Source organism: Nerophis lumbriciformis, linkage group LG35 (genome assembly GCF_033978685.3).
Source record: "Nerophis lumbriciformis linkage group LG35, RoL_Nlum_v2.1, whole genome shotgun sequence".
Classification (NCBI taxonomy): domain Eukaryota; kingdom Metazoa; phylum Chordata; class Actinopteri; order Syngnathiformes; family Syngnathidae; genus Nerophis; species Nerophis lumbriciformis.
In genome coordinates this window covers 11,951,462-11,967,324 of record NC_084582.2, presented here as the reverse complement: position 1 = coordinate 11,967,324, position 15,863 = coordinate 11,951,462, and the positions used below count along the sequence as shown (strand labels likewise).

The window sequence follows — 15,863 nt, the reverse complement described above, 5'->3', positions numbered from 1 at the left end:
TCAAATAACTATAACATATAGAACATGCTATACGTTTACCAAACAATCTGTCACTCCTAATCGCTAAATCCCATGAAATCTTATACGTCTAGTCTTTTACGTGAATGAGCTAAATAATATTATTTGATATTTTACGGTAACGTGTTAATAATTTCACACATAAGTCGCTCCTGAGTATAAGTCGCACCCCCGGCCAAACTATGAAAAAAACTGCGACTTACAGTCCGAAAAATACGGTATACAACTTACAGTGTAAAGACTATTAAGGGCACAACAAAATAATATATTTGGCTACTTCCTGTCTAGGCAACACACCGTAGCCTATACACTACTGCCATCTAAGGTCTTGGCATTGCAACTGCAGGCAAAGTCTACTATATAATACTTGCAAATGAGACACAGACATGTAAGAAAACATGACCGGACATTTATCATTATCATTGTATTATTAAACAAATAAACAGTTATAAACACACACATAAATACCTACAATTGGTACTGTGAGTTAAGTTGATTGGCAACACTAAATTGGCCCTAGTGTGTGAATGTGAGTGTGAATGTTGTCTGTCTATCTGTGTTGGCCCTGCGATGAGGTGGCGACTTGTCCAGGGTGTACACCGCCTTCCGCCCGATTGTAGCTGAGATAGGCTCCAGCGCCCCCCGCGACCCCAAAGGGATTAAGCGGTAGAAAATGGATGGATGGATGGTACTGTGAGTATACTGGCATTGATTCCCAGGTACCAGGAGTCGGTACTGTATTGATTCAAATGTGAAAGGTACCCATCCCTATAGCCTAGCTCAGTGGTTCTTAACCTGGGTTTGATCAAACCCTAGGGGTACGGTGAGTCGGGCTCAGGGGTTCGGCGGAGGTCAAGACACACCCGACTCATCGTGTAAATAAAAACTTCTCCCTATCGGCGTATTACGGATACGGCAACAGCAGAAGTCAGACTGATTTGCAGGTGTGTCATTTGTTGTGAGTTTATGCACTTTGTTGGTTTTGTTGTTTGAACAAGGTAATGTTCATGCACGGTTCATTGTGTGCACCAGTAATGAAACATGGTAACGCTTTAGTATGGGGAACATATTCACCATTAATTAGTTGCTTATTAACATGCAAATTAGTAACATATTGGCTCTTAACTAGTCATTATTAAGTACTTATTAATGCCTTATTCGGCATGGCCTTATTATAACCCTAACCCTCTAACCCTGGCCCGAACCCTCTAACCCTAACCCTAACCAAATAACTCTAAATTAAGTCTTTGTTACTTAGAATATGTTCCCCATACTAAAGTGTTCCCAAAAACATATAACGTAGTCTTGAATTTGAAAAAAAACCAACATTTTATTTTTCACTAAAGAAGGGTTCGGTGAATGCGCATATGAAACTGGTGGGGTTCGGTACCTCCAACAAGGTTAAGAACCACTGCACTAGCTTCAGACAGTCGTTCCTAATTATTTTAAATGGTGCCCCCCTTAAGGGACATCATTTTTTCACGCCCCCATCCCTGAATTAAAATACTATTGAGAACCTGGTAATGTTTATAAATGTATCTGTGTAAACAACTGTATCAGCATCCTGCATATACAATCACCCGATTATCAACATAAACTAATAAAGCAACCACTTAAAGTAATGTCCAAGTCAAGCTTATTAACTCAATTTGTTACGTTTAAACAAGACAGCTCGGTCAGTGTGATTTCAAATTAATGATAAAAATGCAAACGATTCACTTGGATGTGAATTTGTATAAAAAATACCATAACTGAAATGCCTGACTCTCCTCTGGCAAACTATTTTTTACAAAATAGTTTGCCAAAATATCGAGATACTTTCTTAACATTCTAGAAAATGACGCATGACAATATGGCGCACTTAGTTAATTGCTGCAAGTTAAAGCCTAAGCGTTGCCATTATCTCACTCATAGCAGCTCAGCCATCAACGCACATAAACCAATCTGCATAATTGCTTACTACAGAGGCCGAGGTCCTAATGAGATGAATGATTTGATTCATGCATGCCTTTACCTGTTAATCAATGTTTTATGTTGACCAAGCAGCTTGTGGCGCTGATTGGTGGAACATGAGGGCACTATTAACCACCCAACTGCTAACAGGCAGATAATGCAGGAGGCTGACGTGTGGTCAGGGAGTACACACACATGCACACACACTGCAATTATTGCCCAGAAGCAGCAATAACTGCTAATGTCCAATGTTCAGTGTGTGGGTGAGGAAGACACTAGACCAGAGGTGTCAAAGGGCCACATCGCAGTTGTGTTTGCTTCCAACAGTGAATACTATTATTACATCATTGTTTTAATTAATTGTATTCGTAGATTTTTAAAAAACAAAAATGCAAAAAAAAAATATGGTAAGTTGCAATAATTTCACTTCAAAATTGAGTGTATATTACTGTAAATGGAAAAACAGTACTGCTGATTTTATGGTTAGAAATTTGACTGTAAAATTGCAGTTTTTAAAAATTACAGTAAAAAAAAACAAATGTAAATTTTACAGCAAACTTTTGGCAACTGAGCTGCATTTTTTACAGTAATGTAATGTAAATACATTATTTACTATTTATTTATTTATTACAGTAATGTACACTAAATTTTGAGGTGAAATTATTGCAACTTACCATATTGTTTTTACATTTTAGTTTAAAAAAAAACAACTAATAAAATGCATTAAAAAAAATGTAATAATTATATTCACTGTTGGAAGCGGCCCTCTGGGGCCAAACATTACTGCAATGTGGCCCTCAGTGAAAACGACTTTGACACAAAAATAGCAATAGATTTCATGGTAAAATTGTGAAATTTACTTTGGTTTTTACAGCATTTTTCTCTAAATGAAAATAAACATACTTTTGTTTTACTGTAATAAACTGTGGTGCAATTTTGGCATTTACAGTAATACACCGAAACATCTACAGTTGTTGATTTGCGGTTAAAAAAACAAAAACCCAACAACAAACAAACTGGCAGCTCAGGTGCCAAAATGTGATTGTAAAATTGAATTATTATTTTTTTACAGTAAAAAAAACTAATGTAAATTTTACAGTAAAATTTCGGCATCTGAGCTGCCAGTTGTTGTTGTTTTTTTTCTTTTGGTTTTTTTTACTGCAAATCAACAACTGTAGATGTTTCGGTGTATTACTGTAAATGCCAAAATGGCACCACAGTTTATTACAGTTAAAAAAAGTACAGTTTTTTTCACTTAGAGAAAAATGCTGTAAAAACCACAGTAAATTTCACAATTTTACCATTAAAACTACTTTCACATTGTACAATTTGATGGATAACTTGCTTCGAAATCATTACTATTAGTATATATTTGTATTTAAAAAATTGTTTGAATGTTTGATATTATATTTTTGCAAAATTTGGCCAAATGGCAAGGTCTATCAGAGGCATACAGTCATGGAACAGGTTGCCAGCCCATGTCAGAAACTGTGTGGTTGAAAACTAATCAGACATGCACGCACAATCAGATTATTCACTAGGTTTTTTTGTTTGTTTGTTGTTTGTTTTATTTATTTTTGTCCATGGTCTGTGCTTATGGTATGCTTGTAATGTGTAATGTCTTGTGATTTATGTATTCTTTTGTATCATGACCTGTTGAATGTTTACTGTATTAACCTGCCTTAGGCCAACAGATGAAAATTAGCTATTGTGCTAACTCCGGCATATTTACATTGTTGCTCTATGTTGATGAATATACATTGTCCTAATTCAAATAAATAAATAAATAATTAGAAAATATTTAAGTTAACATAATTTGCGATTACATGGAGTACTTTTTTTTTTTCTCCCAAAATAGAAAGATAGAATACATTTAGTAAAAAAAGTTACAGTACTTTTATTGATACATATTATTTCCAGGCTTTCGAGGGCCAAATAAAATGATGTGGCGGGCCACATCTGGTCCCCGGGCCTTGAGTTTTGTACCTGTGCACTAGACCTTTTTTTTTGGATTCTGTGAAAAGCATTGATTGATTTTTACACCCAAAAAGGAAACACCCCTCAAATTGGGACAATGTTCTCCAAACATGGCACCACAGTTTATTACAGTCAAAAAAAGTACTCTTTTTTTACATTTAGAGAAAAATGCTGTAAAAATTACAGTATATTTCACAATTTTACCATGAAATCTATTGCTACATTTACATTGCACAATTTGATGGATAACTTGCTTTGAAATCATTATTATTACTATTTATTTCTATTTAAAAAATGGTTTGAAAGTTGGATAATATGTTTTTGTATAATTAGGCAATATTTAAGTTAACATAATTTGCGATTACATGGAGTACATTTATTTTTTTCCTCCCAAAATAGAAAGAAAGAATACATTTAGTAAGAAAAGTTACAGTACTTTTAATGATACATATTATTTCCAGGCTTTCGAGGGCCAAATAAAATGATGTGGTGGGCCACATCTGGCCCCCGGGCCTTGAGTTTGACACCTGTGCAATAGACCTTTTTTTGGGGGTTCTATGAAAAGCATTACATTTAATTTTACACTCAAAAAGGAAACACCCCTCAAATTGGGACAATGTTCTCCAAACATGGAACCACAGTTTATTACAGTACAAAAAAAGTACAGTTTTTTTCATTTAGAGAAAAATGCTGTAAAAATTACAGTAAATTTCACAATTTTACCATGAAGTCTATTGCTACTTTTACATTGCACAATTTTATGGATAACTTGCTTTGAAATCATTATTATTAGTATGTATTTATATTTTAAAAAAGGTTTGAAAATTGGATAATATATTTTTGCATAATTAGACAATATTTAAGTGAACATAATTTGCGATAACATGGAGTACATTTATTTTTTTCCTCCCAAAATAGAAAGAAATAATACATTTAGTAAGAAAAGTTACAGTACTTTTATTGATACATATTAGGGCTTTTTCAATTCAACACGATTCTCGATTCAAAAACGATTTTTTCCCGATTCAAAAAGATTCTCTATTCATTCAATACATAGGATTTCAGCAGGATCTACCCCAGTCTGCTGACATGCAAGCAGAGTAGTAGATGTCTGTAAAAAGCTTTTATAATTGTAAAGGACCATTTTTTATCAACTGATTACAATAATGTAAATTTGTTTTAACTATTAAATTAACCAAAAATATGACTTATTTTATCTTAGTGAAAATATTGGACACAGTGTGTTGTCAAGCTTATGAGATGCGATGCAAGTGTAAGCCACTGTGACACTATTGTTATTTTTTTTCTTTTTTTTATAAATGTCTAATGATAATGTCAATGAGGGATTTTTAATCACTGCTATGTTGAAATTGTAACTAATATTGATACTGTTGTTGATAATATTCATTTGTGTTTCACTACTTTTGGTTTGATCTGTGTCGTGTTTGTGTCTCCTCTCAATTGCTCTGTTTATTGCTGTTCTGAGTGTTGCTGGGTCGGGTTTGGATTTTGGAATTGGATTGCATTGTTATGGTATTGCTGTGTATTGTTTTGTTGGATTGATTAAAAATGTTATTTATTTTTTAATTAAATTAATTAATTAAAAATAAATAAATAAATTTTTAAAAAATCGATTTTTTAAAAATTACAATCGATTCTGAATCGCACAACGTGAGAATCGCGACTCGAATTGGAATCTATTTTTCCCCACACCCCTAATCCATATTATTTCCAGGCTTTCGAGGGCCAAGTAAAATGACGTGGCGGGCCACATCTGGCCCCCGGGTCTTGAGTTTGACACCTGTGCACTAGACCTTTTTTTGGGGGTTCTATGAAAAGCATTGATTGATTTTTACTAGGGATGTCCGATAACATCGGCCTGCAATATCGGCCGATAAATGCGTTAAAATGTAATATCGGAAATTATCGGTATCATTCTTTATATTATCGGTATCGTTTTTTATTTTTTTTATTTTTATTAAATCAACATAAAAAACACAAGATACAGTTACAATTAGTGCACCAACCCAAAAAACCTCCCTCCCCCATTCACACTCATTCACACAAAAGGGTTGTTTCTTTTTGTTATTAATATTTCTGGTTCCTACATTATATATCAATATATATCAATACAGTCTGCAAGGGATACAGTCCGTAAGCACACATGATTGTGCGTGCTGCTGGTCCACTAATAGTACTAACCTTCAACAGTTAATTTTACTCATTTTCATTCATTTCTAGTTTCTATTGAACTGTTATTTTACTTTCTTTTTTATTCAAGAAAATGTTTTTAATTTATTTATCTTATTTTTTTTTTTTTTTTTTTTTAAAGGTACCTTATCTTCACCATACCTGGTTGTCCAAATTAGGCATAATAATGTGTTAATTCCACGTCTCCATATATCAGTTGATATCGGTATCGGTAATTAAAGAGTTGGACAATATCGGAATATCGGCAACAAGCCATTATTGGACATCCCTAATTTTTACACTCAAAAATTGGGACAATGTTCTCCAAACATGTGCCCACCATTCAACAGCGTGGTAGATTTGGGCGCACACAGGGAGTTTTAAGATTATGCTCATCCTAAAATAGCATGACTGGACTCCACCTCATCATCACCACTTTTACCAGAGCCACGCTATTTGGAGTGAAATGACGGTTACGCACACAAGTTCTGGCGGTGTTCTGGAGGCAATGCAATTAACGCGCACACTTGAAAATACCTTCGGTTGCATAGTTGTGGTCGCGAAGGAAGCTGCTGTTAATTTTCCGGGTGTCGCTCTCCTCCTCCATTGATAAATCGGCTGCTTCGGGATCCTGACAGCGGCAGACCTCTCTCCCATCCTGCCCAGGTACCGTCAGCAGGCGGGCTGTGGAACCAGCGGGGCGCCTGTCATGGCTCCAGATCTGCGGCGTAACGTCGGCGATCAAATAGCCTTGGTGATGATGTGCCAAAAAAATAAATAAACTATTGGATCTGATGAAATATGGTTCGCGAGTAGAATCCGTGCAACAGCAAATAAATGTCTGGTGAAGGTGCAGCCGTGCGCTCCAAGATCTTCTCCAGGGTTTGACTTAAAGGTTGGATGGCTCTGCCCCCTCCTAGTGCCAGCGGGGCGGGCGGGATTATGCGTCAACAAGCTTGCTGAGAACACTTGCTACCGTAAATCACCACATGTACCTTCCCGGTGTAGAATAGATCTCCTCTTTGGACCGAACCGATCCTCTCTTCTCTTTCGCCTGGCAATAGTGAGCTGACTCACTGGGCAAGTGTGTAAGTGCATGCAAACACACTCACACACACACACACACACACACACACACACACACACACACACACACACACACACACACACTGCTGCCACCGCACTTTAGCAGAGAAGGGCCCCTCCCATGCACACACACTCGCACACACACGCATTCCTGTATTTGTTACCTTCTTGAGACCTCCGAAAAATGCCTACCTCTTTAGGACCACCCTTTCTAGGTACTAGAGATGCGCGGTTTGCGGGCACAACCGCGGATGAAATTTAAAAAAATTAGATTTTATCCGCGGGTCGGGTCGGGTCGGGGCGGGCGGTTGAAAAAAATTAGATTTTAAATAGATTCAGGCGGGTGGCAGTTAAACCAATTCGGAAATATATATACATAGTTAAATGTTGTTACCCACATACGAAAAACGAGCAGGCACCTGCTGCATATGCCACAACAGAAGAAAAAAAAAAAAAGAGATGGACACTTTTACGGAGCGGAGAAGGCCCCCGACGCCTCGCCGGGGGAAGGGGCCGGGCCCCACCGGGAGCCGTAGCTGAGGCGATCCGCGAGAAGGGCCCGACGCACGTCCAGGGTCACCACCGCGCCCACCGCACCGACACCCTGCCTCGTCCGCCTTCGCCGCGGCCGGCGTCACGCGCAGCAGGTAAGCAGCTTACCTGCCCGCCACCCCCGTGGCCGGGGGCTCGTAACAGGGGTCACTCCGCGCGCTCCGCCCGCGCAGCTTACCTGCCCGCCACCCCTGTTGCCGGGGGCGCGTAACAGGGGTCACTCCGCGCGCAGTGCGCTCACGAAAGGGGTGGGGCTCACCCTGGTTGATATAGACAGCAGCTAGGACGGTGGCCATGGAAGTTGGAACCCGCTAAGGAGTGTGTAACAACCCACCTGCCGAATCAACTAGCCCTGAAAATGGATGGCGCTGGAGCGTCGGGCCCATATACCCGGCCGTCGCCGGCAGCGAGACGCGCTTGGAGGTGCGCTCAGCGCGGCTCCCATATGATTGCGCACTGGTGTGCGTCTGGGTCGTGACAGCGTGGCACGCGAATGTCTGTGCTGCATTGGATCAGTCTCCTTTCTTTAACAGGCAAAAGCTTTATAACCTCACTAATGCCTTGCATCGTCTATATTAGATATATAACAACGGGCGGGTGCGGGCGGATGGCGGGCGGATGCGGTTCTGATCAAATGTTAGATCGGGTGGATTGCGGATGGTTGACGACTTTCTGATGCGGTTGCGGATGAAATAATTGCCTATCCGCGCATCTCTACTAGGTACATAACGATTTGTATTTACAACATTGATACATATACATACTATGTAAATATAAAAAAGCTTGTGAGAAATGAGTTGGAATTTCACAAGAAAAAGGTCACAATTTCACAAGAAAAATTTAGAGTTTTGGCAGTGTTATTAATCCATCCATCCTTCCATTTTCTACCGCTTGTCCCTTTCGGGAAGCCTATCTCAGCTGCGTTCGGGTGGTAGGCGGGGTACACACTGGACAAGTCGCCAATTCATCACAGGGCCAACACGGATAGACAGACGACATTCACACTCACTTCACACACAAGGGCCAATTTAGATATAGAAAGATTTGTATTTAGGACATCAATAATATATACATATTATGCACGTATAAAAAAAGTAAGCTTTTATTTATTTTTCTGTATTTTTTTATGGTTTTACAAACCCCGTTTCCATATGAGTTGGGAAATTGTGTTAGATGTAAATATAAACGGAATACAATGATTTGCAAATCCATTATAACTCATATTCAATTGAATGCACCACAAAGACAAGATATTTGATGCTCAAACTCATAATATTTTTTTTTTTTGCAAATAATTATTAACTTAGAATTTCATGGCTGCAACGCCTGCCAAAGTAGTTGGGAAAGGGCATGTTCACCACTGTGTTACATCACCTTTTCTTTTAACAACACTCAATGAACGATTGGGAACTGAGGAAACTAATTGTTGAAGCTTTGAAAGTGGAATTATTTCCCATTCTTGTTTTATGTAGAGCTTCGGTCGTTCAACAGTCCGGGGTCTCCGCTGTCGTATTTTACACTTCATAATGCGCCACACATTTTCGATGGGAGACAGGTCTGGACTGCAGGCAGATCAGGAAAGTACCCACACTCTTTTTTTACAAAGCCACGCTGTTGTAACACGTGGCTGAATGTGGCTTGGCATTGTCTTGCTGAAATAAGCAGGGGCGTCCATGAAAAAGACGGCGCTTAGATGGCAGCATATGTTGTTCCAAAACCTGTATGTACCTTTCAGCATTAATGGTGCCTTCACAGATGTGTAAGTTACCCATGCCTTGGGCACTAATGCACTCCCATACCATCACAGATGCTGGCTTTTGAACTTTGCGTCGATAACAGTCTGAATGGTTCGCTTCCCCTTTGGTCCGGATGACAGAATGTCGAATATTTCCAAAAACAATTTGAAATGTGGACTCGTCAGACCACAGAACACTTTTCCACTTTGCATGAGTCCATCTTAGATGATCTCGGGCCCAGAGAAGCCGGCGGCGTCTCTGGATGTTGTTGATAAATGGCTTTCGCTTTGCATAGTAGAGCTTTAACTTGCACTTACAGATGTAGCGGCCAACTGTATTTAGTGACAGTGGTTTTCTGAAGTGTTCCTGAGCCCATGTGGTGATATCCTTTAGAGATTGATGTCGGTTTTTGATACAGTGCCGTCTGAGGGATCGAAGGTCACGGTCATTCAATGTTGGTTTCCGGCCATGCCGCTTACGTGGAGTGATTTCTCCAGATTCTCTGAACCTTTTGATGATATTATGGACCGTAGATGTTGAAATCCATACATTTCTTGCAATTGCACTTTGAGAAACGTTGTTCTTAAACTGTTTGACTATTTGCTCACGCAGTTGTGGACAAAGGGGTGTACCTCGCCCCATCCTTTCTTGTGAAAGACTGAGCATTTTTTGGGAAGCTGTTTTTATACCCAATCATGGCACTCACCTGTTCCCAATTAGCCTGCACACCTGTGGGATGTTCCAAATAAGTGTTTGATGAGCATTCCTCAACTTTATCAGTATTTATTGCCACCTTTCCCAACTTCTTTGTCATGTGTTGCTGGCATCAAATTCTAAAGTTAATGATTATTTGCAAAAAAAAAACGTTTATCAGTTTGAACATCAAATATGTTGTCTTTGTAGTATATTCAACTGAATATGGGTTGAAAAGGATTTGCAAATAATTGTTTTCCGTTTATATTTACATCTAACACAATTTCCCAACTCATATGGAAACAGGGTTTGTATTTGTAATTGGTTTTTAATCTTCATTGTTACTGAGTGCATGTGCCTCACAATACGAAGGTCCTGAGTTCAATCCCGGGCTCGGGATCTTTCTGTGTGAAGTTTGCATGTTCTCCCCGTGACTGCGTGGGTTCCCTCCAGGCACTCCGGCTTCCTCCCACCTCCAAAGACATGCACCTGCCTGGGTATAGGTTGATTGACAACACCAAATTGGCCTTAGTGTGTGAATGTGAGTGTGAATGTTGTCTGTCTGTCTGTCTGTCTGTGTTGGCCCTGTGATGAGGTGGAGACTTGTCCAGGGTGTACCCCGCCTTCCGCCCGAATGCAGCTGAGATAGGCTCCAGCACCCCCCACTACTCCGAAAGGGACAAGAGGTAGAAAATGGATGGATGGAGATGGGGCGCAAATTACATTTCTTACACACACTTGTTATTACATATGTTGGCCAGAGGGGGAGCACTTCACATTTTTACACACACACATAAATTATTGTATTTGTTACCTTCTTGAGACCTCCGAAAAATGCCCACCTCTTTAGGACCAGCCTTTCTAGATATATAAAGATTTGTATTTACAACATCAATAATATATACATACTATGCAAATATAAAAAAGGTAAGCTTTTAGTAATTTTTTTATTTTTTTTTGTAATAGATTTTTAATCTTCATTATTTACTTCAAGTTATTACATTGTGTCTATTTACATATTTTATTTGTTTTAATTAATTTTGGCCAAAAAGGCACACATTAAATTTCTTACACACACATGTTATTACATATGTTGGCTAGAGGGGGAGCACTTCAAATTTTTACACACATACATTCTTGTTTTTATTACCTTCTTGAGACCTCCGAAAAATGCCCACCTGTTTAGGACCAACCTTTCTAGATATATAAAGATTTGTATTTACAACATTAATAATATATACATACTATGTAAATATAAAAAAGGTAATCTCTTGGTTAATTTATTTTTGTTGAATTTTTTGTTTGTAATTGGTTTTTAATCTTCATTATTTACTTCAAAGTATTACAGTATGTCTATGTATTTAATTTTTTTGATAAATTTTGGCCAAAGGGGGCACAATTCAATTTCTTACACACACTTGTTATTACATATGTTGGCCAGAAAGGGGAACACTTCCATTTTTTACACACACTTGCTATTTCATATATTGACCAGAGGGGGAGCATTTTTAAAATCGACACACAGTCAATTTGAAAAATCCCGTCTTTTTGGGACCACCCTAATTTTGATAGATTTCACCACCAGGGGTGCAAATGAGACATTCTCTATAAGATGCAATGGTTTTCCGTATTGAGACCATGATTTATGTCCTAACTTGTTCACCGGTCCTCATATGGAAGGTACTTTTCCTTGTTGATGTCTCAAGAAGGGTAGAAATACAAGAACACACACAAACACACGCGCACACACACACACACACACACACACACACACACACACACACGCACAAATTCTTGTATTTGTTACCTTCTTGAGACCTCTGAAAAAATGCCTACCTCTTTAGGATCACCCTTTCTAGATATACAAAGATTTGTATTTACGACATTAATCATTAATCATATACATACTATGCAAATATAAAAAAGCTTTTTGTAAAAAAAATAGTTGGAATTTTACAAGAAAAAGGTCACAATTTCACAAAATAAACAGTATTATAATACAAGTCAAAATTTTACAAGAAAAATTGAACATTTGTGCAATATAATGTTAAAAGTTGGAATTTCACTCAATAATAGTCGCAATGTTACAAGAAATGCTTAAGGACCTCATGTGTTTCTTAGATTTAGAGAAAGTTAAATATAATCTGAGGGGTGCATCAAAACAATTTGACTTGACTTGGGGCTGGTTGATTAGTTACCGTATTTTCCGCACTATAAGGCGCACCTAAAAACCACAATTTTTCTCAAAAGCTGACAGTGCGCCTAATAACCCGGTGCGCTTTATTACGATTCATTTTCATAAAGTTTCGGTCTCGCAACTTCGGTAAACAGCCGCCATCTTTTTTCCCGGTAGAACAGGAAGCGCTTCTTCTTCTACGCAAGCAACCGCCAAGGAAAGCACCCGCCCCCATAGAACAGGAAGCGCTTCACCCGCCCCCGGAAGAAGAAGAAAAAACGCGCGGATATCACCGTACGTTTCATTTCCTGTTTACATCTGTAAAGACCACAAAATGGCTCCTACAAAGGACAAGGATCCGGTTCATAAAAAGACGCAATCTCTCCATCCGCACACGGATTACTACCGTATTTCACAGCAACTGATATTCCTGTGAACTGCACTGTGGAACGGGAGCACGTACGGTGAATATTCGCACCACAGAGAATGAGGAGTCATCCTTCACTGTGGTTCTAGCTTGCCATGCTAACTTCCACCCATCCAAAAGAGACCTTTCCAGCCGGCGTCATCATAAAAGCTAACTCGAAGGGATGGATGGATGAAGAAAAGATGAGCGAGTGGTTAAGGGAAGTTTACGCGAAGAGGCCGGGTGGCTTTTTTCACACAGCTCCGAAGGCGAACACACCTTCACTAAGACGGGCAGATAGCGCCGGTCGACATACGCCAACATCTGCCAGTGGATCGTAAATGCCTGGGCAGATAGTTTCGGTCACAACTGTGGTCCGAGCTTTCCGGAAGGCAGGATTCACAGAACTGCTGCACAACAACAGCGACACTGAATCCGATGACTTCTACGAGGCGGAGCCGGCCATTTTTGGATCCCACGCTTGCGCAACTTTTCAATTCGGACACCGAAGACGAAGAATTCGAAGGATTTACGAATGAAGAATAACTTCAGAAGGTGAGCGCTATGTTTATTTTGTGTGTTGTGACATTAACGTTCGAGCAACATTATGTTGCTATTTATTGCTCTACACCATTTTGAATTTTACTATGTTTGTGATTGCACATTTGCGTACATTTTGGGACAGAGTTGTTGGAACGCTGGTTTTCAATATATTATTAAAGTTTGACTGAACTATCTGACTGTTTTTTTGACATTCACTTTAGCGCAGCGTTTTTTTGACATTCACTTTAGCGCAGCGTAGGCGCGGCTTTTAGTCCGGGGCGGCTTATTGGTGGACAAAATTATGAAATATGTAATTCATAGAAGGTGCGGCTAATAATCCGGTGCGCCTTATAGTGCGGAAAATACGGTACATAGCTAAATTAAAGACACTATAGGATAAATGTGACACTCACTGTTGACAATGAACTTATCCACTTAACTCAACACTGTTTTTTGTTGTTGTTGCTTTTATTCAGTGACACTTCTCTGTATGTTTGTGATTTTTATTTTTGTTACTTTTTTGCCTTTTAGTCAGTTAGTGTGATTCTCTATCTGCTTGTGGTGAAGAGGAAGGCAGTACGTTGCTACCCACTGTGACTAAAATGTAGGACGGGGGGCGTGATGGGGTGTTATTATCTTACTTTTGTTATTTTTTGTAATTTTTAAAAATGTATTTTTCTTGTATTTTTTGGGGGGAACAAAAAAAGTGTCTGTTTTCTCAGTACCTGTATTATGATTTCCCTATCAAATGAATAAATAAATATTTAAAATAAAAAAAAATAAAAGCTTAACTTTTTGGCAATTTTATGAAAAGAGTAATAATTTTATTCGACAAAAGTCACAATTTTATAAGAAAATTTAAGAATGTTGGCAACATTATAATCGGAATTTTAATTGGCACAATTGTGACAAAAGTCATAATTTTACTCCAAAAATGACACTATTTTACGAGAACAACAAAAAAATTGGCAATATTGTGATAAAAGTCGGAAATGTATATGACAAATGTCACCATTTTGCATTAAAAAGTAATAATTTACATTAAAAAAGTAATAATTTTACGAGAAAATACCGCAATATTACAGAAACAGAAAGCATATAAGAAATTGTTCCCAATTTCATGAGAAAAAAGTCGACACATTGTGACAAAAAGACTGCTTTTAGTTTGTTTATATTTTTTTTGAATTTTTTGTTTGTAATTGGTTTTTAATCTTCATTATTTACTTCAAGTTATTACAGTATGTCTCTATATAAATCTTTTTATTTTATTTTTTTAATTAATTATGGCCAAAGGGGGTGCATTTCAATTTGTTACACACACTTGTTATTACAAATGATAGCCAGTGGTGGAGCATTTCAAAATTGTACACACACTTGTTATTTCATATGTTGACCAGAGGGGGAAGACTTTTAAAAACACCACACATTCAATTTGAAAAATCCCTTCTTTCGGGACCACCCTAATTTTGATAGATTTCACCACCAGGGGTGCAAATGAGATCTCTATGTTTTGTTATTTGTAATGTGCTGGAGGCCGAGGACAAATGAGTCACGGATCACAGATGGCCCCTGTGCCGCATTTTGGGCAACCCAGCTGTAGAAGCTAACTGTTAATGTTCACTATAGTCTTAGTATCGTAGTGTATTTGTTCATCCTATGGTCACATATGGGACGCGGATTGTTTTACGTCAGCACCGGAAGTCGTAAAATCAGCTGTTCACCTGGCCGTTTTTTTCGGGGATGAATAGGGAAGTCCTTCTTTAGCTGCCGTCTTGCTTTATCATATATTGCTGCCTTTGCACCTGTCAATGTTTACTTTTGTATGCACATTAAATCAACCAAAAATCCAGACTTTGAAGCAATGTTCACGGACTCTAGCATTTGGCTCTCTATAAAATGCAATGGTTTTACGTATTGGGACCATGACTTCAGTCCTAACTTGTTCACCGGTCCTTATATGGAATGCACTTTTCCTTGTTGATGTCTCAAGAAGGGTAGAAATACAAGAACACACACACACGCACACACTCACACACACACACACTTGTTATTACATATGTTGGCCAGAGGGGGAGTACTTAAAATTTTTACACACACTTGTTATTTCTTATGTTGGCCAGAGGGGGAGCACTTTTAAAACCGACACACGGTCAATTTGAAAAATCCCTCCTTTTTGGGACCACCCTAATTTTGATAGATTTCACCACTAGGGGTGCAAATGAGACATTCTCTATTAGATGCAATGTTTTTCCGTATTGGGACCATGATTTCGGTCCTAACTTGTTCACCGGTCCTCATATGGAAGGTACTTTTCCCTGTTAATGTCTCAAGAAGGGTAGAAATACAAGAACACCCAAACACACAGACGCACACACACACACACACACACACACACACTGCCAATGATCTACTACTGTGTATACTGCACAGTAAATAATAGAATGCAGGAATGAGCAAAACAAATGTTAATATTTAGCTAAGGATAAAAATGAGATGGACTATTTTACATTATTTGCATAATGAATAAAGGTGT

The 15,863-nt window shown here is 38.5% G+C and overlaps 1 protein-coding gene across 2 annotated transcripts in view; it reads right to left on the bottom strand.

Annotated features, from left to right (window-relative positions):
* LOC133575405 (serine/threonine-protein phosphatase 2A 55 kDa regulatory subunit B beta isoform) overlaps positions 1 to 15,863 on the bottom strand; it is a 177,048-nt gene that overhangs the window by 75,187 nt on the left and 85,998 nt on the right. Inside the window, exon 1 of one of the 2 annotated variants that reach the window (XM_061928124.2) lies at positions 6,676 to 7,300. The exons of the other annotated variant lie outside the window; for it this stretch is intronic. Within the exon in view, the coding sequence (XP_061784108.1) occupies positions 6,676 to 6,745 (70 nt within the window). The 5' untranslated portion in view covers positions 6,746 to 7,300. Of the gene's footprint in view, positions 1 to 6,675; positions 7,301 to 15,863 lie in introns of those variants that run through there. 2 annotated transcript variants of the gene reach the window in all.